Source organism: Megalops cyprinoides, chromosome 20 (assembly GCF_013368585.1).
Source record: "Megalops cyprinoides isolate fMegCyp1 chromosome 20, fMegCyp1.pri, whole genome shotgun sequence".
NCBI classification, from domain to species: domain Eukaryota; kingdom Metazoa; phylum Chordata; class Actinopteri; order Elopiformes; family Megalopidae; genus Megalops; species Megalops cyprinoides.
Genome location: NC_050602.1, coordinates 5,898,397 through 5,914,751, shown reverse-complemented (window position 1 = coordinate 5,914,751; position 16,355 = coordinate 5,898,397). Strand labels below are relative to the sequence as shown.

Sequence of the window (16,355 nt, the reverse complement as noted above, 5' to 3'; positions counted from 1 at the left end):
TGTTGTGTGACAAATGGCTGTTGGCTGCATGCATGCGTATCAGATGAATTTCAGTGTTAAAGTCAAGGCTATGGACAAATGCTGTTTGAATCCTGGGAATTTTTCTGTCACAATTGAGGGACAGTGAACAGTTCATCTGGATGCAATTGGCTGGGGTGTAATTTCTCATTCCTTTCTAAGGGACAGAGTTGCAGGTTCACACGTGATTGGGTTTGCCCTTGATACATTACATATTAATATGTGACTACTGTTGTGCTTGTAGGTGATAAAGGCCCTTTTGATAATGACTCAAACAAGCCCCCAGGTGAGCTCACCCCACCCCATCTTTTTACATCTGCTGCGCTGCATATACAGTGACACAGATAAAGTTTCACGTCTGTAACTCTAACTTTGTTGACATTACAAGTCTTGCCACTGCAGCCGAATTATTAATGCAGTTTTCATTAGTTGTTTGAAAAGTACATTATCAAAGCAAATGGCATTAAAAGTGAAGCACAAAAAGGAGAGGAAGAGGTAATGTTTGAAGAGATGATGCAGAGAATTCTGGGTCCAGTTTGCCACCCAATAAATGGCATAGTTTTATTGTTGCTGCATATTTTTATTTGTCAGTGTCATTGTAATTATTATAAGTACCTACATAATAGTGTATTCCTAACAATGGTCCGAATTTAGTTTCACCCAGCCATGCATGAAAAGTGTTCTCTTTATTAATTTTTTTCCTCCAAATGAGTACTGTTTTTTTTCCAGTTTATTCCATCAACATGCATAGAAATGAGGTGTTTCCTGCCCCTTTGCCTGCTGCAGCCCCCATGCCACCAGGTAATTCAAGTCAAAAGCCGCTTTCTCACTTGTTCCAATATGAGATGACTCAGAGGCACATGGCCCCTCGGATTCACCCTGCACAAAACACAAAGGACTTATTTCTTATACTGGAGGACTCATTTTCAGACTTGATTTTGCTGTCATGGTTTTCAGATGGAACCCTCCTTTGCCTATTTCCCTGTTTTGCATATTGCACATATTTACATGAATCCCTGGTATTAGCACAGTAGATTCTTTCTGTAAGGTCATTTACTATCATAACTTTCATCACTGTAGATATAAATAACATTGCATATATAGGGAATTCATCACCACAAATGTAAATAACAGAATATGTAGGGATGTGTTACAGGGCTTCAGAAGAAAGTGGGGGCAGTCTTTAAATTGTCAAAAAAAAGAAATAACATCAACTGTGCCCATAACATTAAGACTTACATTTCACCAGACCTAGAGCTGCCTTCTAAAGTCCACAGCATTTCTTCATGGTTTAAAGTGGTTTTCAATGCTAACTATACTAACTACAAACACACAATTTTATTTCTCCAGGTTATACCCTCCTAGTGATCTCGATTTTAGGATCCACAGACTTGACTGACATTTAATCTCTTGCCCAGAATTGTCACCTGCAGCTGAATTAGATCGCTGTTTGTATACCACAGTGCCATTGAGGAGAAATGATAAAGGGAGAAGTGAGACAAGGGTTTTGCATTTAAATAGTGAGACCACGGGATGGGAGGAGTCGGCCCGAGACTCTAATTTATACGACATTCACTCGGCTTTCGGATAATGTAAGCAAACATCACTCATTTGCTTTTAAAAAGTGAGTGCATCTATTTTAAATGCTGTAATTCCTGAAGATTAAAAAAAACATTATAAGATATTTTAATCATTAAAACATAACTAGACTATAAAGGAGCACCTGTATTGCTTTGACAAGTAGACACACATTTTAAGATTGTGTATTGCATGTTTGAAGTCTCATTTATTGTATTGTTAAACTTGTTTATTTTTTGTGCCAGGAAAAAAATTCCCTTTGTCTACTAGTCTGGTACCAATACAATACGATTTTTGCATATTTCCCCATTTGTGGGGACCTTAGGAGCTTTGCCCCGAGAATGGCGAGGATCTGCTCTATATTGCCTTGGCAAAAGAAAGGAAATTGATGCAAACTGAAACAAAGAAAGGTATACTTTGTGGGTGAAGCCAGTCCCATCATGCCTTTTGACATGCCAGTAGGAGGTGCAAGAGGCTGGGAACGACCATGTGTTAATTATTTTTGCTTTCACACCTACACCTGGCCGCTCGTATGGGACACACTGCTTAGTGTTCAGCTCTAGAGTGTGAATGGGTTAGAGAGTTCATAAAGTTTGGAAGCAATTGCCTACATCATGATGTATATGTGATGGTACAACTTTGCCGCCACAACTTTCCCTCAGGTTATGTCCCCCCTCAAGTGCCTGTGATGATGCCTGTCCCTCAGAGACCCCCTGGCTGTCCCCCAGGACTGGAGTACCTGACACAGGTAACTTTACTCTTCTCCTTTGGAATTCATTTCTATGGTTTTGTGCTGTCCCTCACCACTACCATATGACAAAGTGGGGTCTTTAATTGTGAAAACACATACAGCTTTCCTAGAATGACGTATCCAAACTGAAGTTCTCTTCACAAAGGCGGACTGACCATCTCTTGAAATATGCCAGTTAGCCCTATAATATGTATCCGTTCCTAAATTCATCCTGATGTAACCACAAATCCACAATTCATCATACAGTTTTGGTTTAAAATGCTTTGTATTTTTATTAAAAAAATGTTTAATATTTTCGTTTATTAATGAAGTCAAATCACTGCATTGTGACGTCATTCTTTTGCCATTTCTAAATTGTTTCTCTCCTCATTGTCACAGATTGACCAGCTGGTTGTTAATCAGAAAGTGGAGCTCGCTGAAGGTACTGATGATGCCAAACCGCTGTCTCTGCCTTCCTGAACAGGACACATCATCTGTTAATGCTGCTGTATTTGTGTCTTCATGGGTGGAAACCAAGATGCAGTGCTGGGTAGACCTTTGCTCATGACGCTGCTCACTGAATTGCGTATGGGAACAGCCAATGAGAACAGTGGCAGCATTAAGTTATTTTAAAAAATGGAAACAGGAAAATTGAACAGACACATCTGCTTTCACTTGTCCGCTGCAGTTATGCTGGGATGGGAAACAAGCAACCAGTACGTGATCAAGAACAGCGTGGGTCAGCAGGTGTTCTACGCGGCTGAAGAGAACGACTTCTGTAACCAGCAGTGCTGTGGGCCTCTGCGGTCCTTCGTCCTGCGTGTCCAGGACAACTTTGGGCAGGAGGTCATCACCGTCACACGCCCGCTAAAATGTGGAAGCTGCTGCTGCCCCTGCTGCCTGCAGGAGGTATTGCATTGAGTGTCTGCACCTGCTTTCCCATCTGTACAATGTTAAACGGGACTTGGGACTCCTGGTCTTTTTGTCTCGATGTACTCCTGCTGCATTGGGATTGTTCATTTAGAGCAGAGATCAAGTGGGTAATGATTTTAAAGGGGCATGTTTAACACAGACAGGCAAGCTGTTTTCAGGGAACTATATGAATGATTAGCTTTACAGTTTTAACTGTACCAGTTTCAGGTATTTTTGTGTGAAGCATAAGGTGAAAGCTTTTGTTGAACCCGTAAATAATTTGTGTTAATTTGCTCAGCATTCCTTGTCTGTATAATCTTGTCTGCTGCATGCTGTTGGTATTGTCATTACTGTTGATTGCATTTTCAGCTTGAAGTCCAGTCTCCACCTGGCAACCCAGTTGGATATGTCGTTCAAGACTGGCACCCCTACCTTCCAAAGTTCACCATTCAGAATGAGAGGAAAGAGCCAGTTCTGAAGATTGTGGGGCCGTTCTGTGACTGTAAATGCTTTTCAGATGTAAACTTTGAGGTATGATTCTAGGTATAATTGCATATTAGATTTCACAGAATATAAAGGTATGAGAGAGAAATTATTTTTGAATGTGTCACTTATTTATGGTAATGAATCAAACAAACTAAATGTTGAAAACAGTTTGAAGTACTGAGCAAATGTGGAAAATGGACAATGAAGTAACCACATTGTCTTATGAGATATCATGTAGTTTGCTTTCTGTTTATTACTACCATTTGACCTTGAATTGATGTCATGTGTAAAAAAAAACAGTGAGCAATACTCATCCAATAGCAGGCAGGTCTGTGCTTCAAATTTGAATTTCAAATGTTGACTTCTACTGGAACATTCCATTTCAGTTTGGCTACACTAATACGCTGATATAAATGTCATTACAATATGTAAACTATGTTTACAACTCCAGGTCAAGTCTCTGGATGAGACTGTCATGGTCGGCAGGATCACCAAACAATGGACTGGTTTTCTGCAAGAGACGTTCACTGATGCAGACAACTTTGGGATCCAGTTTCCCATGGATCTTGATGTCAGAATAAAGGCTGTCATGCTTGGGGCCTGCTTCCTCATTGTAAGTGCACTTGTGCCAACAATGACATGCTAACATTAGTCACTTTCTGTGTCAGATCTTACAGTCTGTGTCTCACAATGTGCACGAGTACATCAACAAAGTATTCCATATGTTGAGATAAAGAAAATGCTGGAATTCCAACATTTTCTTTATCTCAACATATGTTCTCTACATATGTTTAGTAGCCTTAGTCAAATGTCACATTTACATTACATTTATTCATTTAGCAGACGCTTTTATCCAAAGCGACTTACATAGGTCATAGTTCTTTACAATGTTATCCATTTATAAAGCTGGATATTTACTGAGGCAATTGTAGGTTAAGTACCTTGCCCAAGGGTACAGCAGTAGAGTCCCAGCAGGGATTGAACCGGCAACCTTTCGGTTACGAGTCCTGCTCCTTAACCGCTATGCTACACTGCCGCCCCTAGTCACATGTACAAAGGACTAAGCAGCATTGTTAAGAAAGCCAGCATTATTAGGGGTCCATGTACTAAAGCATATTGTACTACTTTTCTTCCATTTTTCAAATATAAGCCATAAAATTTAGACAGTTTATCAAAAACTGCGTAGTTAAAGTTAAAACAAGGACATTTATAGCAATGGTAATGTTTCCATATGATAAGATTAATTTTTAAATGGCGGTATCAATATGGTAAGTTGCTGACTAGCCAGGTACCTACTTATTAGCTGTCAGGCACTTAAATGTCAACTTCACATGGACTAATTTGGTATGCACAATCCTCGTTCCAAGCTGTATGGAATTTGCAATGGAGAAGTAGCTACATAAAAACATGGCTGCTCCAAATCATGAATAGGCATTTGCTAATTAATATGCAAATGAGTCACTTTAATTTACTGTTGCATCAATCATTCTCGGATTTACTGTGTGCAGTGTCATTGCCACATTCAGATGTTCCCACTTTAAAAACAATTTCTTTAAAAAGCATGGCCTCCACAGTTGCTTGAGAATGCACATTTTTGGCAAAATTTTTAGTGTCAAAAAATGCTTAAAAACCATCTTCTCATGAATCACACCACTGACAGGTGTGTAATTTCATGTATAGAGCCTTTGGGGTGTGCGCTTTGTAATTTGTGTGAAACTGAGGGGGCAGTTTCACCCGTACTAGGTTCAGGCTTGTTTGCTATCACAGTGGGGTGTCGGTCAGGACACAGGAGTCAGGTTCCGGGTTCAGGTGTTTATTGGGGATTTTGAATGGATGGGTACAAGGGTTTGTGGTGTATGGGTGTGTGTGGTTCCCTGCAAAGAGTAAGCAGGGAGAATGATCATTATTGTTGGGTCCATTGAATGTAAAAATATACATACAGGCATTGAGGCATACCGACTTAAACTGCAGGAATGGCGATGAAAACATTTATACATTAAGGACACACTATCTTAATTAACATGCACACCCCTCCCTCTCTACAGGCAATTATATTACAACCAGTTGAAGTTAGGCATACTACTTACTTAGGCACAGACGCACACAACAACAGCACACTGTTTGGTCCCCAAAGGCTTGGTCTCCCCAGTTCTTCACCTCCCAAATATTGTTCCGGTACTGAGGTGGGGGAGGTCACTGCCACCTTTATCTTGTCCCGTATCCCCGGCCCTATTGAGGCCCTGATTGGTGGCCAAAGGATACGGGCAGGTCCGAGGGCAAATGGTGACCTGGGGGCCGTCCTTGGGGGTGCGCCTGTGACTCGAGTTACCGGTGGGGGTCCTGCTGATAAGGGGAGCAGCAGGACCGGTTTGGCCAGGTTTCAACTGAGTCGTAAACAAGTGCCTATGAGAGGTGGGGGTGGTGCGCAAACAAAGACAAAGACAAGGACAGAGACAGAAACATGTGGCCCTTTTCTACAGCCGCCCCCAAATTTCTTGTGGAAATTTGCTCCATACAGAGGGCCACATCATACTTTCGAAGGGTGCTCGGTTGTGTCATCAGGTATGGCTGGGAGCACAACCAGCTGAGCAACTGGGCGGGTGTAGGTCCGGTCCTCGACCTGTACCTTTGCAGTCCGAACCAATCCGTCTCTGCCAGCTCCACCGGCGACAACACGGCCTCTCACACGGTGGAGGGTAGGCCATGTTGGTGGGGTTGGAGGTTTGCAGGCGAGCAGGAGGGAGGTCCGTCTCCTTCGGGACCACAGGCTTAGCTCGCCGTCGCTTCCATTTCACACTGCTGTGTTGGTGCCGTCGACTGGACCCCCTTCCTCGCAGAGTCCAGGACTTACGTACCGAGCTGGGGCCACCCGAACTGGGCGACAGGGTTGTCAGGTGGCTGCTGAAGGGCACTGGCTTGCCTGCTTCCAAACCAGTGGGCTCTTCCTGAAAGCTGCCTCGTTGAGCTCTCTTGAGGAGCTGGGCCTCTGTCTTTGGGTGCTTGGTGGCTGAGGGCTCACTGGCCTGATCAGCCGCCCCGTAAAGGGACGGTGCAGTCCCTCCCGGTAGATCTTGGGGGCCACTGACTGGGCTGCCTTCTAGGAGGGAGGGGCTTGTGTTCCTTGCCCCTAGCCCACAGAAGCTGGGTTCCTGCCGCTTTGCAGCATCCTCCACTTCTGCTCCACTTGGTCTCGCGGGTCCCTTATTTGCTGCTTGGTGGGGGAACGCAGCATGCTGGCCCCGTTGGCTGGGTTCAGCCAATCCCCACTGGGGCTTGCTGCGGGTGGTGTCCTCTCTGGGTTTGCTGACTGAGGTCAGCAGACATTTGGGGGGAGAGGTGGAGCGCTGAAGGCGCTGTGCCGGCCCTTGGAGTGTCCAGCCCAACCGGGTCTTGATTGCTGCTGGGCCCCCTGGTGGGCCCAGACGCACTGGCTCGATGGGGGTGATCAGGTGGGTGTAATCCGCCCCGATCAGCAGGAGTGGGCGCACCTGGTTGAGGGACTGCAGCGGGAGGCCTCTGAGGTGTGCATACCTCTTCTGCAGCTTTGCCACTGGATAGGTATGCTCTGACAAGGCCAGGTGGTCAGCGGTGAATGCATTCCGTATCCAGTAGGTCCTCTTTGGTCCGGATGCAGGGGAGATCTGAAATGACACGGCCGCCCCATGGAGGATATTGACCTCCTGCCGTATGGTGCGGAGGGCCAGATCCTCAGCTTTGCCTTGCAGGTGGAGCTGTTTGGCTGCGGCTGGGAGGAGGATTGTCCGCTCAGAACCATCGTCCAGTACCGCGTAGGTCTCTGTGGACCAGCCCTTGTGATGCAGGGAGACTGGGATAACTTTGAGCATCACAGGGTTGTGGCCACTCGGCCGGTCCAGGTACAGAGTCTGGACGGCTGGGCGTGTCCTCTCCCCGGACCTCTCATTCACTTCGTGCAGTACCTGCAGGTGTTTGCCGTTGCAGGTACTGCAGGGCCGCTTCAGGGTGCACTGCGCAGCCTGAAGAGCGCAAGCACACCGCCAGCACCTCTGGTTCTCTTTGATCCAGGCCACCTTCTCGTCCCTGGAGAACCGCTGGAAGGCGGTGCACTGGCTGAGGTAGTGCTCGGCGTTGTCGCAGTAGGGGCAGTATGCGTCTTTCCTCCCCCTGAGGTTCCCAGCAGGTGGCGCTGCTGGGGATGACTTCGGGGCTGCGGTGCTGGTGGCCTGGTTGGCTCCGTGCAGGATGTTGGCCCTCCGCCTGGTGGGCTCTGGTGCAGGCCACTGCTCCTTCTGTCCAGCGGGGGGGCGCTCTCTCCTTGGCTGGCAGCGGGCCTCTAGCTGGAGCCAGGTTGCAAAGTCCAGCAGGGTGTACATCATGGACTCGGGCCTGAGTCGGCTGATGTACCTTTTGAACCTGCTGAACTGCTCAGAGGGGAGCTTCTCCAGGAGGCGCTCCACGTGCGAGCCGCAGGCTAGCTCAGCTTGGCCCTGCCCCCCCATAGTCTGAAGGAGTCCCACCAGGGCGTGGATGCGGAGGGCGAAGTCGTCGAAGGCCTGCCCATCCCCTGGCCGGATTGGAGGTAAGGCCATGATAGCCTTAATCTCCCGGGATGCCAGCTGGCGTGGTTGCCCGTATCGGTCATCCAACGCCTTCACTGCTCTCGTGAAGGGGTTTGGGGCCTTGGAGAAGGCGAGTGCCAGCCGCCGGGCCTGGTCAACCTTCAGGTGGTCCAGGAGGATGTGGTACTTGTACTGCTCGGTCTCTTCTGGATCGAGTAGGTTGTCAAGGGCCATCCGGAGCATGGTGTACTCGGTCTCATCCTCCTTGGTCAGGTCCGGGAAGGTCGGACCTTCTACCCTCCTGTAGGACCGTCTTCGCACAGCAGGGGGCGCTGTTCCTGCTGTCTGTGGTGGAGACGTCGTCACTGCTCCAGGGTGCTGCGTTGGCCAGTGGCAGGGCAGGGTGGCAACCGGTTGTGGGTAGGGCGTCAGGTATGAGGGCACGCCCATTACTGGTCCCTGCGGCAGATACTGAGTGGGCTGCAGGAGGACTGGGTTCTGGTCTGCCGTTACAGCCTGCATGGCCGGGGGAAAACTCGGCTGAGGCTGAGACAGGCTGCAGGGCAGCTGAGGGAGCTGGCCCTGTGGGTGCTCCCCCTGGTGGGTTGGGTGCACCTGCAGTGGCAGCAGGGAATGCTGCTGTGGAGGGGCTGGTTGCCGTGGCAACACTTGGCTGGGCGTGGCACTGTCTGTCAGGGTGCCCTCCTGCCCCGGTGGCAGGTGGTACAGGGCACTGGAGATGGACGCCGAGGAGCGGCTGACTGGCGGCGGCGTCGGGGGCGATGATGGCAGCTGCATCCGATGGAGGTGATCTGTCAGCTCCTGGACAAGGGCTGGGTGTGTTCCTGACTGCACCGGCTGGGTGCGGGCCGTCTGGGGTGATGGCTGCCTTGAGCTCCGGCGTGAGGACCTGGCGCTGAAGGGAGTGGAGGTGGCAGAGCGCTGCAGCATGCGCTCCATGAGCTCGCTCTGTCGCCTCACGGTGTCCACGAGCTGCTGCACCAGTTTATCTTGACTGTGTGGGGCTGTGGGTGATTGACCCTGCCGGACTGGGGAACTCCTCTCTGGCGTCCTGAGGGGGGTCATCTCGGCCTGTCCCTCCTGCTCACTGGCGTGGACATCCGCAGGTCTGTGGGTGCTTTTCCCCACATACTGGACCTCGTAGCTCTCGTGGTGGACCGGGCGACGGGTCTCACGGCGAGAGCGGCTTGCGGATGGAGGAGCTGAACCCGGTGTGCCTGACATTTCCACTGCAACAGCACCAATCCGGCTCGAAGGACCACTGAAACTGAGGGGGCAGTTTCACCCGTACTAGGTTCAGGCTTGTTTGCTATCACAGTGGGGTGTCGGTCAGGACACAGGAGTCAGGTTCCGGGTTCAGGTGTTTATTGGGGATTTTGAATGGATGGGTACAAGGGTTTGTGGTGTATGGGTGTGTGTGGTTCCCTGCAAAGAGTAAGCAGGGAGAATGATCATTATTGTTGGGTCCATTGAATGTAAAAATATACATACAGGCATTGAGGCATACCGACTTAAACTGCAGGAATGGCGATGAAAACATTTATACATTAAGGACACACTATCTTAATTAACATGCACACCCCTCCCTCTCTACAGGCAATTATATTACAACCAGTTGAAGTTAGGCATACTACTTACTTAGGCACAGACGCACACAACAACAGCACACTGTTTGGTCCCCAAAGGCTTGGTCTCCCCAGTTCTTCACCTCCCAAATATTGTTCCGGTACTGAGGTGGGGGAGGTCACTGCCACCTTTATCTTGTCCCGTATCCCCGGCCCTATTGAGGCCCTGATTGGTGGCCAAAGGATACGGGCAGGTCCGAGGGCAAATGGTGACCTGGGGGCCGTCCTTGGGGGTGCGCCTGTGACTCGAGTTACCGGTGGGGGTCCTGCTGATAAGGGGAGCAGCAGGACCGGTTTGGCCAGGTTTCAACTGAGTCGTAAACAAGTGCCTATGAGAGGTGGGGGTGGTGCGCAAACAAAGACAAAGACAAGGACAGAGACAGAAACATGTGGCCCTTTTCTACATTGTGAAATAACACCTTTGTCACATGCCAATCAGTTTATAAAGGTGGCGAAATCAGTGTTTTTATGCCCAAATGTCAAGTCCTTATGAACTGTTTGGCTGATCGGAATAGAATTTGAAACGTACAATTCTTGTACTGACCTCTGTCTAAAATCCTAAGAAAACGTTGCTGCATGAAGAAGTGTGGCTGGTAAAAGCCAATGAAATTGTGACATTTGGGGAAAATATGCAAATAAAGATCTACAATGTTTTATGAGCAGTCTGCCATATTTTATGACCGCTCTGTTTTGAAAGTCACATCCTGTGCCAGGCCACAAGATCATAGCTAACCAATCATGTTATTACTATTCCTGTATGGACCCCAGTATGGCTGCCTGAAGCTGTATTTTACAAGTGTGTGTTTTAATCGAATTTTCCCATGTCTAGGATTTCATGTTCTTTGAGCACAGTCAGGAGAACTCCTCAGCAGGAGAGTGGTGTAAGTAGCTAGCAGAAAATTCATATGTGCATGTGTGGTCTGTGGTATATTTCACACTCAAGCTTAGCATGCTCATTTCTGTGTCTTCTTTTGTTTTAATTTTTAATATTTAGAGAACAACAACTACATCCCCACATTATGCTGGAGGCTTACAAGACTCAGGTCCTGGCACCGTGGACCTTGCACTTCCCTCTCACTTTAAAAATGTCACTATTATGTTATGACTGTGTCACAGTTTAAAATTCATTTGATTTTGAGAACCCTTATGGATGATGTGAGGTATGCATTCCTTTCTGTCAATTTCTACCTCACATGTTTTATACTGCATTAAATAAAATGTTCTAGTGCCACTGTATAATTATGTTTTGCTGTAACTGTGTATAAGCATTTTATTTGAAGAGATTTAAGACCTTAGACCCGAAAACATGTTGCTGCATGTCCAAGATAGTGGTACATTAGAAGTTCTGTGTTTGGTGTTGGGCATTTATTTATAACTTTATTTCTGCATATTACATTTCCTGGTTCAGAAAACACAGAAACACAGAAACATCTCTTTTCAGTATGGATTTTCTCAATATGCAATGTTTACATATCACTGATGCTCTTGGAGATGCTGTTTACTACAGTTTACTATAGTTTGTGGCTGCAAACTATAATGAACTTTTTCTGGCAAAAGTATGTATGGTGTGTGGCTGACCTGGTGCTCATCTGGCAATTGCTACTGCTTGGATTTTCCACCTAACTTTTCTTCTAGCTAGCCAGTCCATTCTGTTGCATATCTATGTGTCACAGGAGAGGTACCCGAACGAGGCTATTGCCAAACACAGCGGTACAAGTTTCCTTTCTATTCAGCAAGTGTTGTGCATGTGTGCTTGACTCTTCCCCTCCTCTCCTGTGCTGATTTTGTAGTGTTTCACTGTACCCTACTGTTATTGGGCATCCTTTACCTCTTTGAAAAGACTGCTCTCACAAGCTTGATTAAAGAAAGACCTTTATGTGACTGCTTTACTTTGGCTTGCATGCCACGATGTCTATTAAAACATATTTTTCTACTATCTCTGTCTTTTTGTGCAATCCATATTCTGTGAATGTTGGTAATCTCCTTTTACCCTCGAGTGAACTATTAAGGATTGTAATTTCACATTTTCACACAATAGCAATCCATTAAATACCAATACTTTGCTCTCGAGAATGCTGATCTTACTGCTCCTACTAGATTGCTTTTATCTCAGCCAATTCCCTGGCATTTTGAACTTTCAGCTCTGTAAATCGTGTTTGCAAATGTTCTAATTATAATTATAGGCTAATATAAGGCCTTCTCCAACCATTATTGATGTTATCTCAGGTTTAACTATGGTGCTTCTAATTTCAACAAATCTAAATTGATCTTAATTAGCAACTTGAATTGGGACTGGCTAAGTGAAAAATCTGACAATTTTAGGTAGGTCTGTCACTCCTTAAATTTAATACTGCTTATTACAGCCCTATCAGAGTGAAGTCCTCACAGCCAATGATAGTTTGTTAGACATTATGTTAAGAAAAAATGCCCATTAAGTATGTGTTGGTTGGTGTTTTTCCAAATGATATAAATGACACCACTACACCACTGCACGTGCAAGGAATATTAAGCAACCCAACTGTTTTCAGGCATTGTTTTAAACACTTCTCAGATCAGACTTTAGTTAATGAATTAGATAAATTAGTCAGCTGGGATCAAATTATGGCAATTTGTTCTATTAAAGAGGCTACTGCTGTCAGTACTTCAGCTCCCTAGCTGTTGTTTGGGTGTTCTCCCTGTCTGTCTATGTGGTCCATGTGCTTCTGTTAACTGTTCCCATGTGTTCCAGCCCTGCCCCACTCTCTGCCCTGTCCCCACCCACCTGATTTCCTGATCGCCTCCACCTGCCTGCCTGCTTACCTGCATCCCATCTCCTCATCAGCCGAACCCTATATCTACCCTGCTTGTCTCTGTCTTGTTGTCAATTCATTGCATTGTTTTTTTTTTTTTTTGCTTTTGCTTTTGCCTGTCTCTTTCCCGCCGGTATATTCTGCTTTGGAGTTTCCTGTGCTGACCTTGCCTGTTCCTCGACTTGCCCTGTCTCTTCTGTCTCTGCCTGCCGTTTTGCCCTGATTGCCTGATCCGCCTGCCTGCCTGGTTCCGACCCGTCTTCCCCGCCTTTGACACCCTGACTTTGTCTCTGCCTGCCGCTCTGACCTGTTTGCCTGTTCTGCCTGTCTGCATGGTCCCGACTCTCGCCTGCCTTGTTTACGACCCCGGCCCCTCATTTGCCCCACTTCGGACTGCTTCCTTGGTTTTGACCCTGCCTGTTCTGACATTCTGTACCTGCCCTGCGACTTCAAATAAACCACTTAGAACCTGAGTATGTCTGTTCTGCATTTGAGTCCGTGCCTGTGTCCTGACAACTGCATTTGCAGTACTTTTTGATGGTTGCAAACAAACCAGCCCCTCTCAGAAAATTTAGAATTAAAAATAGACAACCTCTGATTTTCTAAAGAGTTCACGTTGATAGAAATTCCATGTTAGAAATAAACAGCAAGGAAGGAAAACTAAAAGTATATAAGACTGGTGACTCTTCAGATCTTAGAAATAAATGCATGTCTTAAAGAAATCAAAGTCTGGTTATTATTAGACTGAAAATAATCGTTATAAATTCTGGAAATAAAGTTGTAAAAAGTAAGGTGTCTAGCCTTATACAACAGTTGAATAGTGGAAATAATATCAAAAGAGAAACGCTGAATACCTTCAGTGATCACTTTAATAAGGCTGGTCACAGTTTTGATGAACAAGGAAGCGCAAATTCACAGGATGAGAACACAGCTCAAAGCAAGGTGTCAATTAGGCCCACATTTTCAGGTCCAACTATTGATTTCACTCCTTTCCAAGTCCCTGATGTTTTCTGCATGCTTTGCAAGCAACCAATTGTAAGAAGTCTTCTGGGCCAAATGTTCTGGACCCGTTTTTATAAAAAAACTGCTGCATTGGTCATAGCAAAATGTTTTTAATTTGTCGGTTGTTCTATATGACATGCCTGCTTCACGGAAACAAGCTTGTTACTACACTACTGAAGGCTGGTGACCTGTCTGAAATGAATAATTACAGGGCCATTTCAAACCTTTCTATTGTAGCTAAGATAATGGAGCCATTAGTCTTTACTGAAATACTCATACTGATGATGTTTTAAATGAAATGCAGTCTGGTTTTAGATCTAACCATAGTACTGTGACTGCAACTTTGAAGGTCATCGGTGACATACAAGCAGCCATTGACAAAAAGTCAGTGTAGCACTGTGTGCAGACATTATCATAGCCTTTAATAAGGCTGGTTTTGAAGGCAAACCAGTGTTTCAGTGTTACCTTTCAGCTTGAACACCATGTGTAAGGCATGGGATTATTAGGTCATACATTCCCTAAGGATCAATTCTTGGGTCTCTGTTTTTTTCTTATTTATACATGTATCAAAAATAGTTGTACACAGCTAAAACACTCAATGTACCATGCCTTAATAGATCTAAAACTGCTTTAATATGTAACCAAGTCTACGGATATCTTGTTCACCACGGCTGTACAAAGGAACCAAACTTCCCCATCAATACTCTAAAAGGCATTCTGATTAAATTAGTAGAGAGACATAAATAGGTATCTGGCTGGACAAAAATCTTAATTTTAAATACCATGTGTCTAACAACAAAACTGAATTTTTCACTGAGCTTCTTTTGCTGGTCTTAGAGCAAACTAGTGCATTTACTGTGTAGTAACTGTATACAGACACAAGAGGGTGCAAGATATCCAATTCACATAACATGTAGAATTTGAATCGTAGATGAAATAAAACTATCAAATAACAATAGTGTGCTTGCAAAGCTTCACTTCGCAATCACACTAATAAGGATTGCCCATCCCATTTTATTGTCTTTCAAAGGATAATTTGACCTCATCTTTAACGTTTAAGCAAACAATTGAGGGTTAACTTCTGAGAACAAATTTCAAACCCAACAATTGAAGTTTCTGTAAATCATGTTTGGTAAATCACGTTTGGCATGCAATGGCCATCATGTACCTCACTTGAAAAAGTCAGTCAGAGAACTTAAAAAAAGGCATGCATTGTGTGTCATTTTCCTGATAGACTTCGGCCTAAAAATAAAGGCTGTGATTTTGGGAGTCTGTATTTTCATTGTAAGTGATACATGGCATGCATGTGCCTATTGGTACACTAACTGTCTGCCACTAGCTCATAGCTTTAATGAGAAACACAATCTTTAATAAATGTACAAATGATTCACATTTGACTCCTTTTCATTCGGACTTAATTCCCTTTCAGACTGTGTTTGCAGTGTTCTTGATACTCTGTCCATGTAATGTCATAAAGTACAAAGCATAAAGCACAGAATGCTATGGGAAATACCAAACAATAGGATAACACTTCATTCTTTTTTTAATAATTCATGAATTTTGTTCTGCTGAATTCATGGAATCCTTTTGAAAAGAAAGAAAAAAAACTTCCTGATTTCTTCAGCCCAGATGACTTGTGATGTCCCTGTTAAAGTGAAATTATTGAAGAGCGAATTCAAGATTATTGAAATCCCTGCAGTGCAGTGACATTAGGGAGACATTCTAAAAAAATTGTAAACTGTATGGGATGACAGTTTTCATTTGTATCTTATTCTGGACTTTTTGTCCATTTGGTAAGATGTTTCCACAAAACTGAGAAATTGTTTTATCATGAAATAAATGAAATAACTGTACATAACTAGAAAAGTGCATTTCCTGAAAAAAAAAAAAAAACAGTGTGATTGCGACCCGGCAGCAAAAACATGCTAACGTATATGAGACTATCGCTAGGATGTGGTTAAGTGGTTTCTAGGTTGTTGCTTGGTGGTTGCCAGGCTGTTGCTAGATGGTTGCCAGGCTGTTGCTAGGTGGTTGCTAAGGTATATAGGGTGGTTGCTAGGGTGCTGCTAGATGGTTGCTAGGGTGTTGTTAGGTGGTTGCTAGGGTGTTGCTAAGTTGTTGCTAGGCGGTTGCGAGGGTAAACAATATGGTTGTTAGGCACACACCCACATTTGGTGAGTGTTGGGTCACATTACCTAATGCAGCATATCAGGTCCTGTGGCTATTGGTCAAATGGTGACCAAGTGGTAAGACCTTGAAAAATGTACTGAAGCCAATGGGAGGACTGAAGGAAGAATAAATGAGTAAAAGGGGTCAGTATGGGTTTCAGTGAGTGTTGGGTTGCATGACCTGAGCCAGCATATGAGGTACTGAGATGATTGCTAGGATGTGGCTGCTGCTGTGAAGTGGTTGCTGGGGTGTTGCTAGGTGGTCACTAGGATGTTGCTAGGTGGTTTCTAGGCTGTTGTTAGGTGGTTGCTAGGCTGTTTCTAGGTGGTTGCCAAGATACAGTATATAAGGTGGATTGCTAGGGTGTTGCTAGGTGGTTGCTAGAGCGTTGCTAGATGGTTACTAATGTACATGAGGTGGTTGCTAGGGTGTTGTTGGGTGGTTGCTTCGCATCGCAAGCTGTGGTCTGTGTAGCAGACACTGCTGC

The 16,355-nt window shown here is 45.3% G+C and overlaps 1 protein-coding gene across 1 annotated transcript; it reads left to right on the top strand.

Annotated features, from left to right (window-relative positions):
- Positions 1–278: 278 nt before the first annotated feature.
- Positions 279–10,797, top strand: LOC118796044 (phospholipid scramblase 1-like). Its single transcript, XM_036554874.1, has 8 exons — positions 279–304; positions 748–819; positions 2,259–2,344; positions 2,726–2,768; positions 3,015–3,235; positions 3,608–3,769; positions 4,176–4,337; positions 10,738–10,797. The coding sequence occupies exons 2-8, from the start codon at positions 762–764 to the stop codon at positions 10,795–10,797; spliced, it is 792 nt and encodes a 263-aa protein (XP_036410767.1). The 5' UTR covers positions 279–304; positions 748–761.
- The last annotated feature ends 5,558 nt before the right edge of the window (positions 10,798–16,355 follow it).

Excerpts from the sequence above, each read along its gene's own strand:
- LOC118796044 (XM_036554874.1), top strand. The coding sequence starts at position 762 with ATGCATAGAAATGAGGTGTTTCCTGCCCCTTTGCCTGCTGCAGCCCCC. Across the intron at positions 2,769-3,014 it reads GAAAGTGGAGCTCGCTGAAG|TTATGCTGGGATGGGAAACA; the intron begins GTACTGATGATG and ends TGTCCGCTGCAG. Across the intron at positions 3,770-4,175 it reads TTTCAGATGTAAACTTTGAG|GTCAAGTCTCTGGATGAGAC; the intron begins GTATGATTCTAG and ends TTACAACTCCAG.